Below are 27,382 nucleotides of genomic sequence, written 5' to 3'. Positions count from 1 at the left end.
CAGGTAAAAGTCCAGTTTAGTTGTCCAAGTAGCACCTGCAATGAGTTTAGATTTTTTTTTACAGAAAGTTTACCTTAAGTCAATTATTTCCTTATTTTGTAATCATTTATTATGGGATAAAATCAAGAACTTTTTATTAATCTATTTCTACTCATATGTATTCATAGGCCTGCATTACGTCCACCCTCCCTGACTTACTGTACCTATATTTGGAGGCCTAAGGCAAGGAACCACCAAAGGAAAATTCAGCTCATGTATGATTTGAATTGCCCTCTGCAGATACCTGTCTCCATTACACCTCGAGTTAAACAGAACAAATACCAGCCATAGCTTTAATGTATGTCATCTTAAATGTTGTGCACGTCTGGGAACAGAACCAAGAACTGGTGAATAAGGGAAGAAATGAAAGAGGCAGTAATTAATACAGGTTGGTTATCAAGAGTTTTCTAAAGTACAGTAGTTCTTTGGTTTAATATTTTTTGTTTAAAGAATGCATTTAAGCCCAGTTGCACAGGAAACTAAAATATGGATAAATCAGAAGAGGCCTATTAAAACAATCCATGTTTGGTTTATGTGGGAAAGATGAGTAGCATTTTAAAATACATCCTTAAACTCTTTTACCTGAGCTCTCAGTACTACATAGCATTTTTATATTTATTTTCTTTGTTAGCAACATGTGAACACTGCAACAGTGGTTGAGCTGTGTTAGCTACTGTGCTTCAGCACTGAATAGTTGTCCCATAGGTATGGGAGTGGAAAAAGCAATGAATGGGAGCAGCTGCATCCTCCCAAAAACAGAGTGAACAGTGTTGCCTGCAGCCTCTCCTTGAGCACTCTGCTGCTCTCCAGTCCTTAAACTCCACAACCAGCCACTGAACACTTCCCATTTGAAAGAAGACAGTTGCCAGAAAGTTATATGGCTCCCCACCCACCACCACCCTCGCTGGTTCTTGGGTCCCATCTTTGCCTGTTTATGAGCATTCCCCTTCCTCTGTTTTCCTTTGTTTTCCTGTCTTTTCCCTTTTCTCCAGGATCACATTTACTGGTTTCCTGTTACTGTTTCCTCCATCCTATGTTCTAGAATTTCAAAAAGAAGTGGAAATTATGAGAATTGCCTATTGTCACCATGCTCAGACCTTACACTTTTTTTTGCTGTTTTGTTTTACACCAGGAGGGAAAAGAGAATACATGCTTCATGACTTTTTTCTCCTTTTTTCCTTTTTTTTTTTTTTTCCAAAGAAAAAGTGAATTGGTTGGATTGCTGATTTAACAAGTTAACAAAAAACCAGATCAAGGTTATGACTGGTATGCCGTTGGTAATCTGAGAAGGGGATGGTGAGTGGTTACCTGTTCTAGCATCAAGTAGACTGGAGAACACCCCAGCCCCCTGCCCCAAACCCATCCACTAATTTTTAGTTCCTTATGAATGATTTTGGCAAGGAAACCTATTGTGGCTTTTATGCATATTATACACCTAAAACTATTCATTTTTTCTGAAATGAGATATGCAGAGTTTAAGTCTGAAGTCAAAGTTAATTGAAGAGCAGAAGCTGGAGACAACCACAGAAAAGGGCTTGGTCTAATCACACCACAGTAACTGGTATAAAGAATACGTAGTAGGCTTTGGCAAGCTCACATATCTATCCACATGAGCAAAAATCGAATGGTGCTATACACCTTAGGAAAACAGCGCCGATTGTAAGGAAGCATATGAAAACCACGAGAACAATGGAGTATGCAAATGCAATACAGCTAGTGATGTTAAAATCACTGATGTGGCAATTTATTTTGTGACTTGCGATCTTACTTCCCTTTCGGTAGAGTCTAGAGGATGATTCACTTTGTCCAAAATACTGACAAGATGACATTTGTCTATAACTTATGCTAATGGCATTCAAAAAAATCTTTAAAGATTAAGGCTAGTCACATCTGTGACACTGATGATGAAACAGGGAAACATGACACCTTGCCCATGTAAGAGTTGTATTTGAAACCAAGATCCTTCACTTGTCACACGACGACATCATGCACAGCAAATCCAGTAAAGGACTCCAGTGTACAGGTCTAGAGTGAAATCCATGTGCACCTGGAGACTTGAGCTCTGCTGGGTGCAATCCAGAAAGCAGATGAGGAGCAGACGCTCAGGGCTTGTTGAAAGAAGGGCACTGTTTGCCTTGGCAAACTTGCAAGTCAAATAGTGCAGTTTAGGCAGCCACTGAGAGAAGTGGATCACGGTTTTAAACTAAGCCACGCCTGAATGGTAACAAAGTCCTGCTCTTGGAATTGGAAGTCCTTTATTTTGATCTAGTGTCCAGATCCAGGAGGTAACTTGTCTGCAATGTGTCTGCTTTCTGATGGTACAATTCCAGGTCAGCATTAATCCGACTTCTATGAAGTTCGGAGTTATTCTGAAATGAATTTTTTTAATATTGAAACCCTGATACTGAGCTGAGTCAGAAGTTACTCTGAATGTGTGCTTTCCTTCAGCTGTCAGCAAGTGATGATGTAGCCTTAATTTTCTGAAATACTTTCTTTATCTTTAGTTTTACACTCTTGCCCTCCCTATCAAAATCAGAAAGTCATACAGGATGACTACCTCTTTAAGAACAAATATAAAATTTCAAGTCTGAATAATTCAATACATTTGGCTATTTTGTTCTCTCTGTCCTAATTTCAACTGTGTTCCTCAGTTCCTGCACTACGGCAATTTTCAGTTCTAAATGTGTTTATTTTTTATTTTTGTTTGCTCCTAGGAGCTGGATTTTCCTTCTCTCATTCTCTTTTTTCTAAGCACACTTAAATAGCTTTCAAGGTCACATTTATTTTTTAAAGTGAAATGTCATTTTGCTTTTATTGAATCAGTTCTCTAGTTTATTTCTTTTATTACAAAAAATATTGCTGACTTTAAAGATCCCAAAGATGTATGTTTGCTGCTAGCCAGAAAAAGAGTTAGAAAGACAAATTAAGCTGGAGAACAAAATTATCCACTATGAGTGAACAAATTACACAAAGAACTTTTGCCTCTTCTACCAACTTCCTTGGTGCTGTATAATCACAGAAAAGGCGTTCTCCAGCTTCAGACAGCCCTCCGGCCCACATTTCTTCTCTCTGACGCTTCCAAATGGAAACTGTCACTAGTCCCTCCATGTTTCAGCTTCTTGCCTGATCTATCCTACAGGGTTATGTCATCCTCCGACTCTTCTGCTGAGCAACCAGTCACGAGCTCCCACTACCTACCAAAACAGGCAGTCTGTTCCTGTACACGTGCTTCATGCACAGGTGGCAACAATTAGCAAGTTACTACAGTAGCATTTCATGTAAACAGCAAACGAGGCACAATAACAAGCACCATCAGACAAAAAGACCACAAAGCTGCAATTTTTAACCATGCTTACAGCCAGCCGTTCTCTTCAGCAGAGAACTGCAGCTTGTCCTACAAAATATGCTCAGGAAGAAAGCTGCAACTGAGGCTCTGCTCGCTCCTCTCCTCAACATTCACAACCATTCCCAGCTGGCTGACCCCATTTTACCTGGCAAACCACTCGAGCAGTCTGCCAGGGAAAATGCTAGCCACCAATACTGGCTGCAATAGGAGGAACAAGGCTGGTAGTTTTGTTTTTAAAGAGCTCCTCAGCTTCCAGCTCCCATTCGAGCCCTTTACTGTAGCGGTCAGGTTTGGAAGAGAGCGAAGAAACAGGGAGAACTGGAGGCTCAGACTTTCGCACTGCAGCTAACAGCCTTGCACCGCCGAGGGCAGCCCTGTTGCAATTCGCCCGTCAGCTTCTCACTGGTACTCCACCGCTAGCGTGGCATTTGAGATTCCTCAGAGCAAAAGCACCAATGGACAAATTATCAGTGGAGAGGCACAGCATTAATGAAGGGCATGGGGGGGAGGGAGGAGAAGAGGACATGACCAGTGATAGGGATCCGAGGAACAAACCTCTTGATGGTCCACATCATACCTAAGGCCTATAGAAGATCATGAGGCTGGGAGACACTGAGTCTAGGATTTTGAGGGGAAAACTCAGAGGCAGAAAAATTTGGGCTTTGATCTGGCAGTCTGAGTAGGACAGACTACGAGGGAGCTCTTAACAGTCATCCAACTTGAACCGATGAAAGGCAACTTTAAAACAGAGGCAGGACAAATCTTACTTTAAGTCAAGAAGTCCTGCACAGATGTGTTTAATAAGGGATAGAATCACAGCTATAGAATAGTATACTACAACTGATTTCTCTGGCATAGATAAGATTTAAATGCCAGATACTAATTTTCATCTAAAACAGGCAGGCAGGAAACAAGGTTATGAGACAGATCAGGTCTAATCTCAATTCTCATATGCAATTCCCCTAAAGTGAAAAACATGACATGCAAGATCTCCCTGTACACTCATGACCAAATCCACAGAGTTTTTGCTCCCGCAGAATAGCAGCTGCATGACTGGCAAGACTTTGCTAAGAACCATCATGCTGACAAACCTGGTAATTGTTTAGTTCATCAACTTCTTTAAAATAAATATTTGTTATAGCTTGATATATAGAATATATTTTGTAAGATCATTCGGTAACTAGCTTTGTATAGCACGTAACACACGTAACAAGCATTTTTGGACCTAGGAGAGCACAGAAGTGTGGCTCATTCACTTTTCTCCCCTTTCTCTTCTATATGCAAGCCCTCCCATTCCCTCTATAACCACCATGCACATGAGATGCTTACAAGAAGAGATGAGGTTTATTTCTTTTTTACTTTTATCTGGCATAAGAGAATGCAAGAAGTGAATAATATCAAAGCCTACTGACTGACCTAAACAAATGCCATTGTTAAAGCAATGCTGGCTTACACAGAAAAAAAAGGGCTTTACATTCACAGTACAATGTCATTATAAGAGTAGGGCTGATAATTAGTGACTTCCATTCCCTTCTATGTTGCATGAAAATTAACTGTACTGATTAAAAACCAGGTTCAGTCCATAATGCATCTCAATGACATGATTTAGACAAAATGAGCTAATGAAATCTTCCTCACTTGTACCCAAAACACAGCTTCATTCAGGTTTTCTTTATCACTGAAATGTTTTTTTTCAACTTAAGAGTTTCAGTTATGTTGCAGGATAGAATAAATGCACTTATGCTAGAGGTGACAGCAGGTCCATTTAAAGAAGCATATGATTGGACATTTTTTATGATCAGGAGAGAAATCTGAGTAGAGACCTCTCCCAGCTAGTCCTAACTCTGTTAAAAAGCTCAAATGTACAAAATATAATGTTTGGAAAGTTTATATTCTCTCTGAATACCCCCCCCATGATGCTGAGAAAATAAAATCAATTCATATTGCTATGAAATTCTATTTTTGCAACTGGTGACATCCCAAGCTTTATCGATTATGAAGACTATAAAATCCTCACCCTAGTCCACATTTCCAGCATAGAGGCTAACAGCCCAGTCAAGTAACACAGCAATAATCTCTCTTCCGCTGAGAATACTTTTATTCACAAGGCAAAAATTGGAGTTAGACTTTTAGGTTGTGGGCAAGGCACTCGCAAAGTGAGCAAATCTATTTTTGCTCACAGAACTAATTTAATGTTTAAGTGCAACAAAAACACTAAATTAGCCATGAAGATCATGCATATCCAATGGTTTTCACCAGACATGACTGTGACCCAGGCCTCTAAATACAGAAATATTTAAGTCCTAAGGAATCAGCTCTCTTATTTTCTGCCTCACCAAATAATGTTTCCTTTTGACCAGTCATAGAAATATCATTTCCATTATAATAATTAAACATTTATTAAAATACTATATGTTTAAGAGTTAATATATGGTTTCTTTCAGTAATAAAATATGGAATAGTCTTTTTTTCAATGATATTCAGACCCCAAAACTTAAAGGAGAAACATTCATGCTGAAAATAGATCAATGTACAGCACTAGGTCAGAAATAACATCTCTTGATTAAAACCCCAGGATCTTACTGTGAAACTGTACATTGATTAACAATTCACTTTTTCCTTTTATCCACATATTTCATTTTCAGCATCTGGCAGTGAGTGAAATACAAACCCGGATTATCCGATACTGAAGCAAATCTAACAGCCTCAGCGTATTTGTTACAGTCCATCCTTCTGACAGACTCTAGATACTTGTCTTTCAAAGACAGATTGCTCTGTGTCTTGGATCAGCACCATTTCTTACGCATGCAGGGCACAGCAGAATGTCACATTGCAATCCTGGGTATTTCATGCCTGGTACTTCATGCAGTGTCCTCTTTGCAAGTCTCCATGTCTCTCTCAATGAGGCATATGCACACATTTCCAAACAAATAAGCTGTGTTTTCAAAAAGATATTAAATATGAGATATAAAAGACTACAATATTGTTAAAAGAAATGGCTAATACAGTCAAAAGAAAAATTTCAGTTAAAAGTATGATGCTCTGAATACAGATGTAAACATATTTTAATTTATTAAATGTTAACTGTTCATATAAATATCTGGGCTATTTATTTTGCTGCAAATATCCATTTCTTTATATACAAAGAGAAAAGCAAGCACACATATAAAAAGATGAAGATTCTGAACTTGAGCTTTGTACTGTTATGGACTGTCCATGTCCACTTCTGTGTACTTTTTGACAATAATGGAAAGGATACATACCTGCAGTCATCCCCTCCAGCACTGACCACGTATCTATCTCCACTTGTAAATCGAATATTAGTTAAGTGGGCAGAGTGACCTAAAAATCGCTTGTGTTTTGCCTGAAAAAAAAACCAAAACCAATAAAATGAGTCTAAATACTCTGTGTCTTCCTAAATCAAAACAAGTCATGCATGGTTTTATCTACCTTTTTATTGCATCTTGTATTTGTATCATTCAGAATGTTACATAGGTTTTCAAACATGAAAGATCTCCTGAAGGAGAACTACTATTGAGTAGATAAAATTGTCCCCAAATGAGACAGCACCTGCAAATCAGGAACAGCGCTCAAGCTAACACAATAAAATGAAATATATCTTGTCACATGATCAACCTCTAAATTTTGTGTAAAATTCCTAAGACTGAAAAAATTATTTTCATTATAAGTGTGCAAGCAGTTTACAACTGTGGGACTGAAATTACCAGCCAACTTCCTCATCTGTCAAACGGAGATTGGAAATGTGGATAAATAAAACTAAGGGCTTTGAGATTTTCAGTGTGAAGGCACTATGCTAATGCAGACTGGCAGACAATATTAACACCTGCAAGAGCTTATAGCAAGAGCTATTGCACAAAATGTTAGGAAAACTTTGAGGTGAAGCATGCTTATGAGACTATAAAGCCAAAGTTACATAGATGCATTAAAAAGCTATAAATTTAGAGAAGGAAATATTTCCATCACATATCTGCTAGAGAAACAATACAAGACCATACTATTGACAGTACTTGTTGTCGTAACAATGCAAAAACAAGTTCTTACAAATTTTTCAGGACATGGAAAGTCAAACAGTTTGACCATGCCAAAATCATCGCCTGTTACAAGATTGATTCCCGAGTGAGAGACACAGGCACAGTTTACATCAGCTTTTTCAGCATGCCTGGACCAGATTCCAATTACTTCATCCCCTAGAACACTGAAATAGAAGAACAAGAGATTCTTTTGAAAACTACAGCAAAAACAACAGAGTAAGGAAATAGTAAGCAGCTCTCATATTGTAACTGGTTTTATAAAAATGTAATTTTTAAATTTTATTCTTACACATACACATCTCGTATAGGTTTTACTCTCTATTTAATTTTTATATCATTCCATAACTGCTTCTGAAATTGATTCAGTGATATAATTCCCAAAATAACATGGCCCATGACAACACTAAGAAGCAGAGATGAAATCAATAGTACTAATACTGTCCAGTGAGGCATCTGCCAAAAAAATAAAGAAAGGACAATTAAAAATAGAATGCCATAGCATAAGCATTAGATAAATAAGTTTCAGTTGTTGGAAAATAAAAATATGTATGTTCTCATTATAACTATGTTTTGTTGATTCTGTAACATTTTCATATCAATTAGATGAAAAGTTTCCCTGAGCCCAGTGAAAATTCTTCATTATAACCAGAGAGAGAGAGAGAGAGAGAGAGAGAGAGAGAGACAGAAATAGTCCTAAACAGAAAACATAATTACCTTAAGATTCCAAAATAGACATTTATAGAAAATTTCCTTTGCAAAGCCTTGTGAAAAGTTGCTTTTTATTCAGCTCCTCTTACTATGTATATGCATACTTCCAAGAATGCATAGAAACAAGCACTTTATCATTTGTTAATAGGTGAATGATTTTGGAATTTTTCTGTGATTCTTTCCCCCCAAATCAGAGCACAGTACATTACATTCAAAAAGGAATTATTTACTTCAGACATACTGAATTGGGTCAGAAAACACAGGTTTCTTGTTTTCATACCAAAGAGGTGACAAAAATGGATTACCCAAACAGAAAACAGAAAGCTAGCAAAATTAGTTTTTCAGAAAAGCTTGTAGTTTTAGTAATGCCTTGTAGCAAATAGTCAGGATTATTATTGTTTAAAGTGGTTCACATGTGGACAATTTTCAAGTATTTAGTCTCAATTTTTGTCTGAGTGTGCTAATCAGAGGACAATAATTGAAAACAGGCAAAGGAGCCTGAAATAAGGCACAGGAAATCAGATTTGCATAGACTATAAAATAAATTACTTAAATGTGAAATAAAAATAAAATATGGTACCATTCTTCATGTAATTTCTAAGTCTATTTTGAATGAAACATAGTAACTTTAAGGTATTTAAAAGTACTTTTGTGCACCTTTTAATATGCAAAAGTTAATAGCAACTTTAATATACAGCTACCATTAGTGTTATACTGTAAATAAAACTTGAATTATCGCAGTCTTGTATTGTCTTTTCATGTTTTGGTATGTTTTAATTTTCCCTGTACTCTTATCACCAAATCGCTATTTTGAAGCAAATAGTGCAGTATTCCAGGTAATTTGCACAGTGCAACGAAAAACTACTGAGGCTGCTAGGGATATATCAAAGGAAGCTAGAGATATACAGCAAATAGAAAGGCACGCATTAGAGAGATCAGTTTTTACTGGATGTCCTCACCAGTCAAACAGCTCATGTTCTACTGAGGGAACCTGCTATATACTTTCTTTTGCTGTACTGTACTTACCTGATTTGTTGCCAGAGCAGATGGGTGTGTTAAAAGAAAGTATCAGACTGAATGAAGGGATGAAATATGCTTTTAAACAGTAGGTGCTTCTCCTGGAAGTTACAAGTGTTTTAACAGGTGTAAATGTGTGAATCATTTACCTTGTCCAAGTAGCCCATGTTATTCTGTCAATCACAGCCTGGTCCACAAGCTGTTTTCCTGAAGGCACTTCATAGACCTGCCTTTTGTAAGATCCAGTAGACACCTTTGAGATGACCACAGAGAATTTAGAATACATAAACTTGTCTGAAAGGATGAAAACGTAATTCTAAAGGGCTCTGAAAAGCATTTTCTTGATAGTTATCTTTTACTCTGTAAGTAACCTAGCTATTAATAAACTTGCTTGATGAGTTGAAAATTCTCAAAAATCTATACAAGCATAAAGCAACAGTGAGAAAGCATAAGAAATCTTAACTTTTAAAATGTCTAATTAATAAAAAAATAATTGAAACATTTCACATTCTGCACATACTAATTATCTCTCTATATTGTGGGTGTTAGTGTGTGTGTGTGTATAAATAGATAAGGAAAAATAAACTCCTATCTTTAAAAGTGACAGAAGTGTATGCCTCTCAGCCTGCAGAAGTCAATTTGATAGTGACCAAAGCTTATTCCTCCTCCTAGATGTGATCAAAATACAGAAAGCAAAGTATGCCTACTTTATTTTGATTTTAAGAAATGTATTGAGTCCCGTGGCTGGGAGTTGTAACACCATGATTTTGGTGCTGCTCCAAAAAGGCTAGCACTGAAACGATGTGTAATGCTACCATTCTGGTCAGGGATATGAAGAAATCACAGGTCGCTGGGGCTTACAGGATGATAGACTGTACTCCTTCCTCCCTGCCCCTAGTGACAGTAACCTAACTATTCCAACATTTCATTACAAAATTTAGCAGCTGTCAAAGGAGAATACTTGCAGAATATCTGTCATGAGTATGTTTTCCATTCAGTATCTTGAACAATTAATGACTGATACCTGGAGATAAGAGCTATCTGCAGAGAAGTCCATCTGGATCACAAAACTTGGGATATCTTTGCAATAGCTGACTCGATTTAGTGTGGGACCCAAAGTCAGATCATAAAAATCCACTGCATTCTCACTGGAACCGACTGCTAAGTAACGAGAATCTGGGCTAAACCTGAACAGATAAAAGGGTTTTATAAACACAGGTTGGACTTAAAACAGATTCTATTAGTTTAGAAGCACCGGTAAATTTGCATTTAAAGTATCTGCTATCCAGAAATAAAGAGGGAGGTGGAGTATTTCATCTGCTAAGCAAAATAACTTTTGAAACAAATAAAATTTTCCGGGAATGCATAATGCAGTAGAAGGTGGCAATAATTTTGGTACAGCTGTCACATATAAGCAAACTGGGAACATGTCTGGAATAATTCTGTTCATTATCTGATCTCATTACCATCTCAACGGTCTAAAAAAAACTTTGTGACATGCCCCTGGTGACTTTGACTCTCTAATGCTATACTTACAAGGCTACAAACTAGAAAAATGAAATGCTGTAAATGAAGAAAACCCACACCTTCTAGATGAAATGTACTGAATAAAAAGATGTGAAATCAAACCTTTCATTTGCCTAATGTATCTTTGCACAGTGGTTTCTTTCCTCCAGTTTTCCCTTCTAGTCTTAAAACTCAGTAGCTTCCTGAGCTGACCAAATTCCTCACAGGCCCTTTTGTGTTACTAGGGAAATTTCTTTATTTCTATTATCTCCAAGACACACCTTGGGACAGCTTTCTGATTCCAGCAACCCCCTAACTAACTCCTAGCAGAGCTCTCCTGCCTTCTTGCAGCAAGGTCCCCGTTTGCTCGTATTTCTCCCACTCCCCCCATTTTGCTCTCCAGAAGCTTCCCTTAGCTGATCACGATCAATTTATCTCACAGACGGAACAGTTTTGTCCTCCACTCAGGAAACAGCAGTAAACTTTTACTTCTGCTAACTCCTTCTAACAAAACACAACAAAGAGCAAACTGACAGACAAGCACTTCCATCATCTCTCACAATCCAGTCTTCATCTGTAAACTTCTGATCTCATTTTACCTCCTACACATCGTCTCACCCTGCTCCTTACCTTACATGGTACTGCCTGTTTTTTGACTGATGCTATATCTTATCTTCAGGTACCTCCTCCTTCCTTTTTATTCCTGGCATCAGAGTAATCACACAAACTCCACAATTCACTCACTGATTCCAACTCTCTGAAATATCACTGCAACGCTCCTCAGAACATAAAATTTTATTTTTAAAAAATAAAAATAATACAGATTTCTAGAATACCACCATAGACAAAGGCATTATATTTTCTGACCTGATATCTTGAATCGCTGATCTTCTGTCCCTTTTTTTCCCCCAAATTTTTAGAGAGGTCACAAGCAAAATAATAAATTCTCCATTTTTCATGCCAATAGCTACCATATCGCCTTCTGGGCTGTAACAAACCGTACGAGCTGCATGTCCTAAGCTGACTTTGTTCAGCATCTTCTGTGAAGAAATAAAAACCCAGAAGAGCAAATGTTTCTATTTGTTCATATTTCAAAAGTACCTTATGCTAACAGTCTGCTACTATCAGATGGATTATTCTCAGAATACATTAAAAAACAAGTTTCAAGTCCTCAACACCACCACAAGCCTAGGATTTTTTATTTATTTCCTAAACAACAACTATTCTCCAACACCTACCTTTTCAGCAATGTCCCAGAGTCTTACTGTGCCATCTTCTGCAGCAGAAAGGAAAAAATCTCTGGAAGGATGTGTTGCTAGGCCCCAGATTGGTCCATCCATATGACCATTAATTAGAATGTTACATGCAGCATTTTTCTCTCCAACTTCAATTATTTCAGCATTTCTTGTCCCAACAAGAATTTTCCCCTTGAACAACAGTGGAAGAATTATCTCTGATATAATACATTAACTACTCATGGTGAACAGTAATAAAGATATAATCCAAAGCTATAGTTCTGTCAAGAAGGTTTGCTGAAATCAAGTAATCAAAAATAATTTATTTTTTAAACTCCTCTATGATTTATTAAAGTACAAAGCTGTATATAAATCATGATGCTAGTTGAGTTATTGCTTGTAAGACAGATATTTGAAGTGTGAAAAGAAAATAGAAAAGAAATCCTTAGTTAGTCTTTAATAAAAATATATACAGAATATTATCCTAAGTAAGACTAAGATCTCCCGAAGTAGATTTTTTTTTTCTGCTGTCAAATCAGTTGTAGACACCTTCTAGCTCAACCTTTAATTTCAAATACTATCGTAAAAGAAAAAGGAAGCAAACAATTTATGATATATTTAATGCTATAGATCAATCCACAAATTATAAGCTTTAAAATAAAGACATGATGCTTTCTTTACCTTGCCTCTACAAACAGAGCGAACACAGTCTGTCATTTGTCCTGTCTCTAGTTTGAAGGCACGACATCGCTTCAGCTCTTGATCCCATAGCTTAACTGCTCCTCCTTCCTTTGAACTATGAAGAAATCAGGAACAACCATGAGTATAATGGCTGGCACAAAAAAGAAAATTGATGTATGAAAGAACTATATTATTTAATGTAATGAATTGTAAACGAGGCATTTTAGTATGTTTTAAACGATTAAAGATTCCATTTGTTTTTACTGAACAGATGATGTTCATATGCTGAGCCTCCTAGCTAAGCAAGACATCCTGATTCAAAGTCCTTGTTGTACTACTTTACAGAACAAGTTGAAAGATGGTCGCTGCTAAGCTTAGTCTGTATTAGTAGCTCTTAGGGACAAAAGATTTTCACTTCTGTGAAAATTTCACTATTTTGACTGCTGTGAAATAAATGACAAAGATATAGGAGAAAAATCCTACAATGTTAATTGCACAAGATACCCAACTAGTAAGTGTTAATCATGAAAGCACTAAGTATTTCCCACCCACTTTCAAGAGAACTGCTATTTCAGTAAAGAACACATAAAATAAAAAAAGTTTTTAGAAAGGAGATAATGTTTAATGAAACAGTTATAAATCTGGCATTTTCAGTTGAGCTGGGACATTAGTTTTATCTGTCTTCAAAGAGAAAAGAATCTCCCCCAACAGAAAAGAATATAAATTTCCGCAATATTGAGCTGCCAGTGTTACAGCTTTGATTATTCAACAAACCCTGACAAAGAACTCCAGAAAGTTTAATCACAATTACTGCTTTTGTAGTATTATTACTAAAAGAACTGTAATTAATTATAAATTGCTAGTCCTTGCAATGCAATATTCTTTGCTTCCCAATAGTACTGTTTTAACATATGATTGGTCATCATAGTCTGCAAAAAGATTTTATCAAATGAGGCTGGTGAACTGCAATTAAGAATGCCAAGGCAGAAGCAAACATACAATTTTGCTAAATGTAGAATTTGTGTTGTATACTTTCAAGACTCCATTTTCCCACAGGAAACTAATTATTGTTTCTTACTGTTACTCATGACTGTTTCTTTCAGGTCAAATACTAATTATTAAGAGGCTTTGAAGCTAACTGGTAGAGAGAACACTCTCCAAATAAAATCACAGTGATGTTTTATAAATACTAGAAGAAAGTATCTCAAGCACAGGAATAAATAAGTTTTCAGCTGGGTCTGAATATCAACCAGGATCTTTAAGGACTTTTTGAGGAAAAGGTAGTAAGTGGCCTGTGTCCTGCAAAATGGGGCACTATCATGCCATCAGATGGACTGTATTACAGCTGAAGCATTTTTTTTTATTTTATCATTAGCAAGGCACTAAGAAAAAAATTAAAATGCTTAACGAGATATTTTGCTTACAACCCCAGAAACAATGGATCTTGCTGTACCTTAGATTTGACAGAATACAGTTTGCCTCTGCCATCATAACTAAAAAAGATGCTTCCTTTAAAAGAAGCTGTGCATTATGCTGTTATAATATTTATCATTCATTTATTTAATCACAGTTGTGCAAATTACTTGGATTAGCCACCTCAGTTCAATTTCAGAAAAAGAACTCACTCACAGTGAGTTACTAGGTAACTTTTTAATCCTTAAAGCTATATTGCAAACTAAATGGTTTTGCCTTCTCTCAAAAATAATTCTGTTGTGATAAATACCATTGAACCATTTAGTAAAATGATAAGGTGATTTCAAGGCTACTTTTGATTATAGTAGTTCAGCCCTTTTCAGCTTAAGGAGGGAGAACTGTATCACCTCTTTGATAATTTGTGTATTTGTACTTGGAGAAATATTACCTGACTGATGTAATGCAGTATAATTGATAATGCAATATGACTGATAATACATTCACATAATTTATTTTACACCAAAATAATGTAGAGTCATGATAAAATGCCTGAAGAAGCTTGCATGTGTGCTTTAGGAAGATGACTGTTATCTAGAAGTTAAAATTATGAAGAACTATTTGTATAGCTTTAGATTCTGATTCATCTCCCTTGACTTCAAATACTTAAGCAAGGCACCCAGGTCAGGATCCTAGCCACTCTAGCCTTTCTTTTATAATGAATGGAAAAAAATAAGTACTTGAAGCTCATGTGGGCTCACGTGCACTTTGGAGGTAGTGGCTACTTTTTTCCCTACCACCTATTCAGGGCTCCAAAAGTGACTACTCTTCCAGCTTTGATGTCTCAACTGCCTAGTGTTAGATGGGATCAATCCAAACCATTTTTAAAGAATACATATGCATGCAGAAAAAAGAAAAAAGACGACTCACGGCCTTTCTTTGCCTCCTGTAACGATCAAACCATCTCTTAACGTGGTATACATTGTGAAAACAGGTCCATTGTGAGCTTTGGCCACAATTCGTATCAACACATGATCTTTCCAAACACAAACATCTCCACTGATAGTACCTGTAAACGTCAAGTTATTCTGAAAAGGGGAAAAATATACTCATCGTCTGATTCTGAGTAAGGCAGGAAGAAAAACATTCAGAAATAAAGATCATCACCATTTGCTTTTACGCTACATTGCTTTTATTTGCTGCTGTAGAAGAGCAAATTGTGGAAGGGGTAATAAGAACCTGTAGGGACAAAACAATGAGCTACTATACTCTTTCTTGAATTCTGAAACACGCTTTCTTGTAGCTAATAGGCTCTGCACTGCAAGAAGAAATGCAATGACTTAAGCTTCAGCCATAGTGTTATCTGTGTTTTCAGCCTATCAGGTGTGCAAACTGTGGTTAAAAAAAATAGAAAACCAAGAACAGTTTTGACATTTCACACAAACAGGCAATTTGTACCCCTTTGCTATGTACATTATGCTTGCACTCATTTTTGTTGTTAGGTGAAGGTACTCACTGGATTACAGTAACCATTAGTTTATGAAGAAAACAGTCTGACTTAGCTCAGAACTAAAAGCTGCCTGTTCTTCTTTACTTCTGATTCCTGTTTTTGGAAGTTAATAAAAATAAATTCAATTACCTCTGAAATTTAAGGGCAATTTATTAGGATACCCTTAAAACCAACAGGAGCTGGTTATTAAGCAAAACTGGTTTACTAACTTACAAGAACAATCCTCAAATTCAGTAGTATTTTAGAGTACCAGTACACATGTATAGATTTGGAAAGAACACTTTCCTTGACTGAGGTGGGTTGATGTTCTACATCTTTTTTTAAGGGGTGTGTGTGGGTGCTCTAATAAGTGACTAAATAAAAGAGGACTGGAAATGAACTTGGGAGCAGATCCTCTGATCATCCTCACAGCATAACTGTTGCGCTGTTTCCAACCCTTCATTAGGAGGACCTGATCTAGCTCCTTCTGAGACAAAAATCAAGGAAGAAAAGCATTCTCAGAACTGCTCCCTACAGGAAGTATGGAGAACACATCAGGTTCAGATTTATTCAGTTTGCACAGCTTTTTACAAAACCCCTGCAAGCTTTCCATCCTCGAACAACCTCATACCATACTCCAGAACATTCAGCATACAGCCTGATTTTCATGCTAAGAATCTGTACCTCCACAAGAAAGTTCACAGAGGTTTTCCAAACCCCAGACTAATGCCTGGGCTGTGCATCTCTTAACAGTTATCATTTGGAAGGTATCTTACTGCTTTGTAGGACTCTCTCTTAAATCAGAGCTACCTGAGAAAGAGACACACCACTCTGGAAAAGAGATAGTCTCATGAAAAATGAAACCACAGGCCAGTTACAGTTTCACAAAATCACAGAATCACTAAGGTTGGAAAAGACGTGTAAGATCATCAAGTCCAACCATCAACTAACACCACCATGCCCATTAAACCATGTCCCGAAGTGCCACATCTACCCATTTTTTGAACACCTCCAGTCATGGTGACTCCACCACTTCCCTGGGCAACCTTGTTCCAATGCTTGACCACTCCCTTGGTAAAGAAATTTTTCCTAATATTCAGCCTAAACCTCCCCTGGCACAACTTGAGGTCATTTCCTCTTGTCCTGTCACTTGTCATTTGGGAGACCCCCTTTCAGGTAATTGTAGGGAGCGATGAGGTCTCCCCTCAGCCTCCTCTTCTCCAGACTGAACAACCCCAGTTCCCTCAGCCGCTCCTCATAAGGCTTCTGCTCCAGGCCCCTGATTTTTTCCAAAAATCAAAATCAATAGTATAAATTCAGTCTGGACCCAACAGGAAGATCAGCAAGCAGGACAGTAACACACGCAATAGAAGAGAAGCACGACTTCACAAAAGAAATCTATGGCTATCTGCCCAGCTGAAGAGATGAGTGCTGCTCATACAGAGTAACTCCTGAAATGGCAAAGACGTGGAACTTAGCAACAAGGCCCGCATCTGTCAAAAAAACCCCAAAGCAAAACAAAACCCTACTGCGGTCGTCTAACAGCCATAGATGTTAACAAATGCCCCAGGACAATGCTGCTCTCAGATCACCCATGAGTAGTAATGCATATAGGTTATAATACAATCACCCCCAGGTGGGCATAAAATTAGCCGCATTTCTCCTGTTTGTCTAGAGTCAGCTTTGTTCTACCTGGATTTAATACCAAACATCGTATCATCAGTCCAAAGCACCTATGCTTGTTTCTTTTGAAAACATATAAATCCATAATCTTCTTTCTTTTCTATTCTAAAAACAGCTGGTATTAGTTCTAACTAGCAGGCAAGCATTTGAAACACTACACTGAATTAAATAAAACAACTGACATACTCATTAGCAGGTTAGAAAAGACTCATTGAACTGAATAAAGGCAGAAGTGTCAAAAAATTTTTGTTTATATGCATCTTAACGTAGTTTGTTAAGGTACGTACCGCTCCAAAAGCTACAGACAGCATTGTCTGCATTCGGGCATCTTCTATGGAGCTGAGCAGCCCTTTTTTACTGAGAAGAGCTCTTCCAGCCAGTGTCCAGAACCTCACATGTTTTACTCCCACAGAAACAAACTGGGTATCTGAATCTGGTCTGAATTCTGCTACAAATATACGCTGGTTATGACCAGCTCGGCTGGCAATTTTGGCACCTGACAGAAAGAAAACGGACATTTTGAATTCGCTGAGAAAAATTTACATTTATGGTTAAAAAAAAAAAATTATGAAGAATTATGAGTCACCCAAGACCACACAGGTCATGAAGAAAAGCGCAAACTGCTCCTAAATTAAAACTAAATTAAGATGCAAATAAAAAAAAAAATTATTTAATAAGACCCAGTAGCAAATTGTAGCACCTAATGAAGATGCCATCTACTTAGAATTTTCAATTTCCTCAGGAGTATAGAAGAGTTAGAAGCTTAGATCCAAGTAAGTCTCCATCTCCTCTTAAATTCCTAGGACTCCTCTGAAAATCCCAAACTCTGGGCACATTAGAAGAGAGTAATGAATGACTTCTCTGCAAATTTTGTCCAAAGTTTTCTTTCTTTCTGCAGAAAATGACTTCATTACACACGGTCTTAGATTCAAAGGTAATGCTTTTACCAGTCTCTTCAGAGGTGTTTGATAAAATCAGACATTTTGACCCATATGAAAATTCCTTGATCTGGATCCTTAGCTGCCATGTTGAACCTGTATCAACTCTTAAGAATGAGCACAGGCACGTTCTGACTGAAACGGCAGTGAATTGCGGCATGGGCTTTTACCACACATCCTTCATACTACCTAAGACTGCATAAACACACATTTGACATTGCATCCAGCTCCACAGGATCTAGCAGACAAGCTGTGATGGATCACATTTTATCAGCTTGATAGCTGATCTTTAAACTTCTGAGAGATACTAATTGATCAAAGGAAATCTCCAAAGAGAGAGGAAATAAACAACTAAGACTAGAGAATCAGTTTGATATTCTGGGCATGACTTTGTCAGACAGAAAGGAGATGAGGAAAGAAGCTGACCAAATTGCTTTAGCCTAAATCCTGAACTCAGATCAAAGCCAGTCTGAAAAACTCTAGTATACACCAATTATATAGCTGCATAGAGGAGCTGCACTGGTGTCACATTTCTTCAATTTGCAATTTTTGGGGGATAATTTTAGAAGTACAACAATCTAATCAGTAATCAGACTTTAGAGAAGAATAAGAACAGAGAAGAATAGAAAAAACAGAGCAAAAAAGATTTTATAAAGAATTTTTACCAAGCAGCAAAAAAATGACTGAAATAAATAAATAAATAAGAATGAAGACTACAATTTTCTTTAATTATTCTACCTGGAAATCAGTGAACTATCTTGATCTTTACACAATAGTTACAAAGGAGATATATTTAGCAGTTACTAGAGTGGGTAAGCACATTTATTTTGCCTCTTCATGTACACTGCATAGTGCACAGCATTTATTGTAATAATTTTCTATCTGCTGATATTTTTATGTTAAATTGCTCTTGACTCAAGCCAACATACCTCTAACAATATAAAAACATTCTATAAAAACAATCACTTTCCTACCTTCCTGCCACTTCCAAATGGTAATGGTATGTTCGGGATCCAGCCCCACAGAGAGCAGCAGTTTGCCAGTGGCACTGAAACTGACTGAGCAAACGCCCTTTGAATGGTAGCACCGTAGTACCGACAGTGTCTGTTTGTTCATTGCATCCCACACGTGAATAGAAGGAGCTGTAGCTACACAAATATAAAAACATGTGATTAGTATACATTTTGAAATTGTCTAATGATTTGCTTATTGAAGCAGCTAATATTTTTTAATAAGATGAATAAAACTGTTCTGGTCAGAAGGAAAAAAGAAAAGCAAGAAAATAAAGGAGATTTTGGCCTCCCTTTGGAAACCAGTTTACGGCAAACAGGATCATTAAGTAGGACTAAGAAGTTGGCCTCATTACACTACTGGAGATTAAAACTTTGCTTAACCTGTTACTGGACTTCTGAAGCACAGTAGAAGCTCTGAAAGCAAGCTGTCTTCTCCTGGTTTTCTCCTAGTAAAATTTTGCTCAGCATGCTAACTCAAACACTGTCATATATATTGAGTAGATCATCACGAACATAATTTCTACCTGGGGCTTTTGGACAACTGATAGCTACAGAAAAAGTAGTTTACAGTGCAAGGCCAAAATCTCATTTTCTACAAAATGGCCATCTGTCTGAAATGCATGCTCTCTTAGGAGAACATCAACTGAGTAATCAGCTTGCTTACTGATGCAGAAGAACTAGCGTATTTAATTTAGTTTGCATTGTTTAGACTGCAAGCTCTTTGCAGTAAGAACCGTCTTTCCATGCTACTGATGTATGTGATTATTTCTATTGTGATGATAGCTAGGCTTTTTCCAAATGCAATGCCTTCTCCAAAGATCCTGCAATCCATGTATGGTTTGCAATCTCTGAATAGAACCTAGGGCATTTCCACGACAGTAAGATTCTCTCTCAAACTTCTTTTCTTCTTATCTCTAGTAAACCTGACTGCAGAGCCTGGAGGTTACTGGTTACTGTCTTAGACCCAGACTCACATAAACTAAATTCTATTTCAGCTCCATGCTTTGTGTTTCTAATCAGCTAAATCTAGTCCCTCAAAGGCACATATATGATGGGAAACAGTAGGCACAGGGAGCTAGGCAAAATTTTAGCCACATGAAACTAAGTTTTTGGGCACAATTCCACAACTGTCTTTAGAACAATCTTCCTAATTTCTTCTGTTTTCCAATGGAATTTCCTCTCATGGCACAAACATGCTGTTATCATCACCTTCTGAGAGCTACTACAGCATAGTATAGACATGCCATTAAAACAGAAAGAGCAGGGATTGGCAACAACTGGCATGTCTCAACATTTTCAGCAAACTCCTTGCTGTCCTTATGGAAAGTTGAGGGAAGGGAAAGCTTTATTATGGCTCTGAACTCTTTTTTCCTTTTCAGCTCTCCCCGTGGTAAAACTCTGTATTGCCCTTGATCTGTGCACCTCCCCTATAACCTTGGCCAACATTTTTCTTTTGGGTGGCAGACAGATTTCACCTAGATTTCACGAGTAAGAACTGACAAAATTTTTCAGAGCAAGATTTGCAGGACAGAGAGTGTGGACTCTTTGAGCCCTCCTACTTGACAGTGCTCTTCTGAAAGTCTCTGTCCTGACCTTGCGTCCTGCTTGTGGAGTACTCCAGATGCTCAACATCTGCTCTCACAAGAGAGATTTTCTAAGGTGTCATCTCCTTCTGAGAGAAGTTAGATAAAGCTACCATGGGCTGGCAGGACAAAAAATATCTTCCCTAAGATGAAGCAAATCTGTACCAAGTCATTACGAAACTTAATTTCCCATTCCAGCCTATTACAAACATTACTGCTTCAAGAACCCCTGCATCACTGTAGACAATAGAAAATTGGAACCAGAAAAGCAAAAGTTGTCAGTACGAAAGGTGCCAAATAGCCATTGATAAATATTAAGTGAAACTATGCAACTTTTTAATAAAGGCAGGCAGCAGCTTGGATTCCAGACTAATGGTTCCATAAAGAAGAAAAAAATAGGAGTGCTGGTTTCAGGCAGTGACAACAGAATTTAGTAATGTACACAAGCTCAAACTAAAATTGCTGTAGGAAGACAAGTGAGAGAGGGAAAGTCTCCAGGCATTATATGCAGGACTAGAGATGTTCTTTCATATAAACAACCGTATCATCACTGCTTCTTTTATACAGTTTAAAAGTGTGGGAAAAGGTACCTATATTCTTCCTCCCATCCTTAGAGCAAGCACAATTTGGCATATTTAAAAGAAGTCAACACACATTAAAAATGCCATTGTACATTTGTTCTTCACAGAACAAGCTTTAGATCCACATGAAGATTATTATATTTTCTAGGTACACATGAACACACATTTATGCATCTCTGAACATGTGTCACAAGACAATTAAGGCTGCTCAACAATGAACTCACTCACACATGACAGTGATGAATTTTTAAGATAACAGTTGAAAAAACAATGTATTAATAAAAAATAGCTCAGTCCAGACGGTCAAACTGTCAAAGACCCAAAATGATACAGAAAAAAATTAAACTGATATCATAACAAGCATTTAGGATCAGTGGTAATAACTGCATGACAATCATACATAAATGTGAAAGGTGATTGTTTTTTTCACTCAGTCACCTAGGCCTCCTCAATGGAATTTACTTTAGAAATGCATATTCAAAATTATACTCAATTGAGTGTCTAAACCAAATGTTAATTGTCAGCCCCAACATGTCTATAAAACTTGCAAGCATACATAGGAATGCTACAGTAGCAGTATGTGTTAGAACTCACTAATCACTGGGCAGCAAGAAGGGAATATGTTACAACGAAAGTAGTTTTAAGTGTGTTCTACAACTTAATTGTTTCTGTATTTACAATTTGCTGAGCTGTTGTGGTTTATATTCAGTGCTGACAGTAATATCACTGATACAGGGTGTTAATAAACTAAAAATGAATTCACGTCACTTATTGCTCTATAAAGCTGCAGACGGCTACTAGATAGGCTAACTACACCTGAAGATGTTAAAATTTTATTTCCCTTACCTGACATATCTGCTGAGTCTCCTGTAATGGAAAAGCAGCAGAAAAATAATTAGACCAGAAGTAAGATAAGTGCTAAAGAAAATATATGCCACATTTAGTGTAGTTTCTTAACACACACCTTGATGTCATCTCTTTGCATTGCAGCAGGGCCAATACTGCTTTTAGTGTTAAAGATGAACAATTACTAATAAAAGGCGGTCACATCAGAAATAATAATTTGTAGAATGAATATATTTTGATTTCCATTTTGAGTTACAACACAAAAGTCTAGTTTTGGTGTATGTTAGGTCTCTCTCTGCCAAACTAAAAAAACCCCGTATTTTACATGTTACTGATATTTTAACAAATTATAAGTGTGGAAAAAAATGCTGATTGCTAATCTGCTAAGAAGTAATGTTTGAGTATAATCTTGACAAGTGGCAAATACACCCAATGTTCTTCTATAGAAGCATTAAGAAATCAGGATTATGAAGGTTCAGGTTCTGGGAAGTATTACCAAGACTCTGCGTAACAGCATTACAGTTAAAAAATACTTGAAATAATGTTTCTGTAAATCTTTTGAGGATTTAAATCGTGATTTGAAGCTATCTTTGTGCCAGTCACATCAGCAGGAAAAGTAACAGCAGTTAAGTATGTACTTTATGGAGTATATACTCCTTAACATCTGTTCAGAATCTGAAAGTAAGTGTTGTTTGAAGGTATTTTGCTTCCAGCTCACTTTTCAGATTTAATTCTCTCCCTAAAAATAGGTTTTGTAATTTAAGTGTCATCTGCTCCCGATTTGCATGCCTTAATACACATTACAAAACAATTAAAATTGTTCTACTGCGAGTTGACGTAGAAATGATTACGAAATAAAAAAGCATTGAGGGTCCTGTGTTTCTTCTTGAAACACTGAAGAAAATCCATGCAAAGAACAAATTTTCACATTATGCCTACACATTTCCCGTATATTCTATCATATGGAAAGGCAAACAGGGCCAGATTCAGAAATACACTGAAAAATCAAATTCCTAAAGACAATAAAAGGTCTGTAATTTCTGCAAATGTTCTTTGCAATCAAACCATAGGAAAAAAATCTGCTGATAGTTTTTTTCCATTTAAGTAATTTCCATTAATGATTTCTTTAAATTGATGTGAGGCAAGAAACTCACCAAGAAATGAAGCTATTTTAGCTAAGCAGTTACTACTATCAATGTGTGAATTTTAATGAGACATGCACCTAAAAAAATCCAGAAGACAAAGGGAAACAGGTAATAAACTCTGAAAAACTGACCATATTTAGATTAAACATCTAAAACAAAGCAACAGGGAAAAAACCCTACTCTGGCTAAAATAAACCAAGGGGATTTTTGTATTCTACGCACTAAGGAAAACAATGTGGTTTTGAATCTGCTGAGAAACAGTTGAAGGTATGAAAACTGCAGTTGGGTTGTAGGACTACAAAATTACACTATTCTGCAAAATTTCAAAACAGCAGTATTAGTTCAGCTATGCAGATGCACAGTGGTTTTTTTATTTTCTTTTTTTTTGTTTTTAAACTATGAAACATGTATCTTTTCCCCCTAAATCTAAATTTATCTGTAGGGAAACACAATCAGGGTTTTGGTTCTGCCTAGAGTATTACAACTATGTATTACCAAAGCACCAAGTAGGTATTACAAATCTGCCTAATGAGATAAGACCTACATAAAGTGACATCCATTTTAAGAATTCTGGGTTTAGTGCATATAGAAATGAAGGATAGCTCAATTAAGCCTCTTTGGAAGGGCTATGACTCTTTGGAAGGCCTAACACAAGCCAATAGTTAAATAAAACCAGACAAATTTCACGGGGCTAGGCTCTGCAGAGGGATCTGTACAGGCTGGATCTGTGGGCCCAGGCCAGTTGGATGAGGTTCAACAAGGCCAAGTGCCGGGTCCTGCACTTTGGCCACAACAACCCCAGGCAACGCTACAGGCTGGGGTAAGAGTGGCTGGAAAGCTCCCCCGCAGAAAAGGACCTGGGGGTGTTGATTGACAGCTGGCTGAATATGAGCCAGCAGTGTGCCCAGGTGGCCCAGAAGGCCAACGGCATCCTGGCCTGTATCAGAAATGGTGTGGCCAGCAGGACCAGGGAAGTGATTGTGCCCTTGTACTTGGGCACTGGTGAGGCCACACCTCAAATACTGTGTTCAGTTTTGGGCCCCTCACTACAAGGACGACACTGAGGTGCTGGAGTGTGTCCAGAGAAGGGCGACAAAGCCGGTGAACAGTCTAGAGAACAAGTCCTGTGAGGAGCAGCTGAGGGAACTGGGGTTGTTCAGTCTGGAGAAGAGGAGGCTGAGGGGAGACCTTATCACTCTCTATAACTACCTGAAAGGAGGTTGTAGTGAGGTGGGTGTTGGTCTCTTCTCCCAAGTGACTAGTGACAGGACTAGAGGAAATGGCCTCAAGTTGCGCCAGGGGAGGTTCAGGCTGGATATTAGGAAAAATTTCTTTACTGAGAGAGTAGTGAAACATTGGAACAGGCTGCCCAGGGAGGTGGTAGAGTCACCCTCTCTGGAGGTATTCAAGGAGCGTGTGGATGTGGCATTGTGGGATGTGGCTTGATGGGCATGGTGCTGTGTGGTGTGGGTGGGTTATTTTGGTGTGGGTTGTGGCGTGTTTTGTGGTTTGTGGGTGGTTTTGGTTTTTTTGGTGGGGGGGTGTGTGGTGGTGTGTTTTTGTTGTGGTTTTTTTTTTTTTTTTATGGTTGGACTTGATGATCTTAGAGGTCTTTTCCAACCTTAGTGATTCTGTGATTCTGTGTGATTCTGTGATTTCTAAAAAAATATTTTTATACACTCCAAACAAAAGATAAGCTTAATCTTCTTTCATGCCTCAATGGTTTTTGTTCAACTTCATTAAATTACACTCAAATAAACATATAAAGAGGACAGGTAACTGAGTAACACTCATACAAACGGAGATAGCATAATCAACTATTTTTGTGACTTATTATGAACTCACAAGTCCCTAATCACATGCTCTTACATTAATTTCTTTTTACAAACATACAAACATACCTACTTGGCCAGTTGCCACTATGTTGGTGAACTTGGGGTGCTGATTTACAGTGAGGCACAAAATATCATCATTATGTTCCTGGTAAAAAGACTGAGAGCCTAAAAGAGAGAAAAAAAAAAGAACAAAGTCCAACTTTAAAACATTTATACACATGTAGACATGGTTAATGTTTTAAAATTTTGTAATATTTGTTAGGAAACAGCATTATGGTGATGTTGCAGTTTGGAACTTAAACCCAGGAAATAGAAACTCATAATTTTTTATCTCAATTTTAACACATAGCACTCAATAACTCCAAATTATTCCCTCAAGTTTTCTACATCAAGTTGCTTAAATATCACAGAAACAAATGGCATTGTGTTACTCTTTAAAAGGTCTAAGTTATCTAAACTAAGTTGGTTATTGGGAACGAATATGCGTGACACAGAGGACTGAAAAGTAAACCAAATAAAAAATAATTAACTTAGTCTTAGAAAAAACATTAAACAACTACAATGACCTCATTGTTCAGCTCTTTTAGTTTCTGTGATCATTTTAAAAAGCAAATTTCAGAAAGCTAATACCAAAATAATAAAACCTTTACTTCCTTCAAAAGTCAGTCACCAGAAACGTTTCAATGTATTTAGTTTGCTTATTATGAATCATCTCTATAAACTGAATTTTCTGCAACAAATAAAAGTAATAATTTTCCCACATATTTCTGTAAGATTTAAAGCATACCAGTTCCTTCATAAACTGTAACTCCATGTGTGTGAAGAAACATTTTTCCTCAAGTGGGTTTTCTCCTACCTGTTGCCACATTATACAAGATCCCAATAGATGCAGTATGATATATTACATCAGCACCATCGTTCAAATAGTGCACATTGTTTCTGCAGTCCTTGCCTCGGTACCCAAATACCAGCTCCAAAATTAGGTCCTAAAAAAGATATTTACATCTATTAGATACTCAAAACCTTAAAGCAATTATGAACTTTACAATCCCTTCCAGGATTTTATTTTTCAAATATGTCCTTATAGTAAAGGAAAATGAGTTTAACGATGTCTCAAACCAACAGAAACAGAGATCCTGCCTTCCCTGTCAGCTTACACTGCTGCTCATTCTTGCCATACACAGTCATGTCATCCTATCATCTCTCTTTGGTGGATGCTGTAGAATATTTGTATGTGTATACACATACATGTATATATACACAGAAAGAGATCCTCATACACATGCATATAAATAGATAAATTACAGTGAGCCAAGAAGAACACAGGTCTTTTGATACAGAAGATACTGAAAAACAAAGAATGAAAAACATTGGTCCACAATTTAATTCCAGCTGACAATTAAGAAAGCTGAATTACAGCCTAAAACTTCAGGAATATTGATGACAAAAGGCCATTTATTATGCTACGAACATTTTGTTTCATATCATAGAAAATATTCCAGCTGATATGAAGAACTGCATTTTTCAAGGTTAGATGAAATTTCCACTTCAGATTAATCAAAAGTGAGTACATTTATTTGCTTTGACCATGTAATGAAAAAACCCCAGGTGCCTGAGCTAAAGACATTATTAATAGATATTTAAAAATTATTTCATTTTTAAAACTGTTAATGATTAATTTTAAAGAAAGTTTTACAATAAATTTTAAAAAAATTTGCAGTAGAATTTGCTTAGTTTTATCAATTATAAGACACCCATTAACAACCCAGTTATCTAAACAGGACGTATTGCTTTCTACACACTACATTTAAAAGGTTTTAACATTACTAAGAATTAAGTTGTGATTCATTTTGTTTGCAGGAAGTAGTAGTATCAGGCTTTTTTGGATTTACAAAAACCCCATTCTCTCCCACTTTTTTTGCTGCCTGTTTACTCACTATTCAATATTTCCATCTTTGATACATTTAAAATGAAACAATCATTTAGTGTGTCCACAAATGTGTCAACTTCTGGCAAGAAAAAAATCCTAAAAGGAGAGGAAGAGATCAGTGTTTTTCTTACCTCTATAGGTCTCTTTTTTTTCCCAACATTATTTGTCTGAAGTTTCTCAGGCTGTGGCAATGCCCTACTAACTGGTGGTCTGAAATAAAGAACTGTGAATAAGAGAAGGCTGTCCGTCACCCATTCCATACTAACACAGTACCTTCCAACCTGCTACTGCATATGGAAAAGGTATAGCCCTGTCCTGCTTAACTGATACTTGTATTCATCTTTA

The 27,382-nt window shown here is 37.1% G+C and overlaps 1 protein-coding gene across 5 annotated transcripts in view; it reads right to left on the bottom strand.

Annotated features, from left to right (window-relative positions):
- Nucleotides 1-5,941: 5,941 nt before the first annotated feature.
- EML5 (EMAP like 5) overlaps nucleotides 5,942-27,382 on the bottom strand; it is a 113,705-nt gene continuing 92,264 nt past the window's right edge. For 3 of the 5 annotated variants that reach the window (XM_059820029.1, XM_059820028.1, XM_059820026.1), the window contains 15 exons: nucleotides 27,169-27,247; nucleotides 25,964-26,093; nucleotides 25,174-25,272; nucleotides 22,128-22,148; nucleotides 19,079-19,252; nucleotides 17,454-17,662; nucleotides 14,925-15,082; nucleotides 12,585-12,699; nucleotides 11,907-12,095; nucleotides 11,536-11,708; nucleotides 10,187-10,349; nucleotides 9,312-9,415; nucleotides 7,448-7,601; nucleotides 6,649-6,749; nucleotides 5,942-6,320 (listed from right to left, as the gene is read on the bottom strand). In XM_059820029.1, the coding sequence (XP_059676012.1) occupies nucleotides 6,284-6,320; nucleotides 6,649-6,749; nucleotides 7,448-7,601; nucleotides 9,312-9,415; nucleotides 10,187-10,349; nucleotides 11,536-11,708; nucleotides 11,907-12,095; nucleotides 12,585-12,699; nucleotides 14,925-15,082; nucleotides 17,454-17,662; nucleotides 19,079-19,252; nucleotides 22,128-22,148; nucleotides 25,174-25,272; nucleotides 25,964-26,093; nucleotides 27,169-27,247 (1,906 nt within the window). In that variant the 3' untranslated portion in view covers nucleotides 5,942-6,283. Of the gene's footprint in view, nucleotides 6,321-6,648; nucleotides 6,750-7,447; nucleotides 7,602-9,311; nucleotides 9,416-10,186; nucleotides 10,350-11,535; nucleotides 11,745-11,844; nucleotides 11,857-11,900; nucleotides 12,096-12,584; nucleotides 12,700-14,924; nucleotides 15,083-17,453; nucleotides 17,663-19,078; nucleotides 19,253-22,127; nucleotides 22,149-24,531; nucleotides 24,543-25,157; nucleotides 25,273-25,963; nucleotides 26,094-27,168; nucleotides 27,248-27,382 lie in introns of all 5 variants that reach the window. The other 2 variants (XM_059820030.1, XM_059820027.1) reach the window with 2 other exon arrangements.

The sequence above is a fragment of the Gavia stellata genome, chromosome 7, assembly GCF_030936135.1.
Source record: "Gavia stellata isolate bGavSte3 chromosome 7, bGavSte3.hap2, whole genome shotgun sequence".
NCBI lineage: Eukaryota > Metazoa > Chordata > Aves > Gaviiformes > Gaviidae > Gavia > Gavia stellata.
The sequence above is the reverse complement of the archived record's forward strand: the minus strand, read 5'-3'. Positions and strand labels throughout refer to the sequence as shown.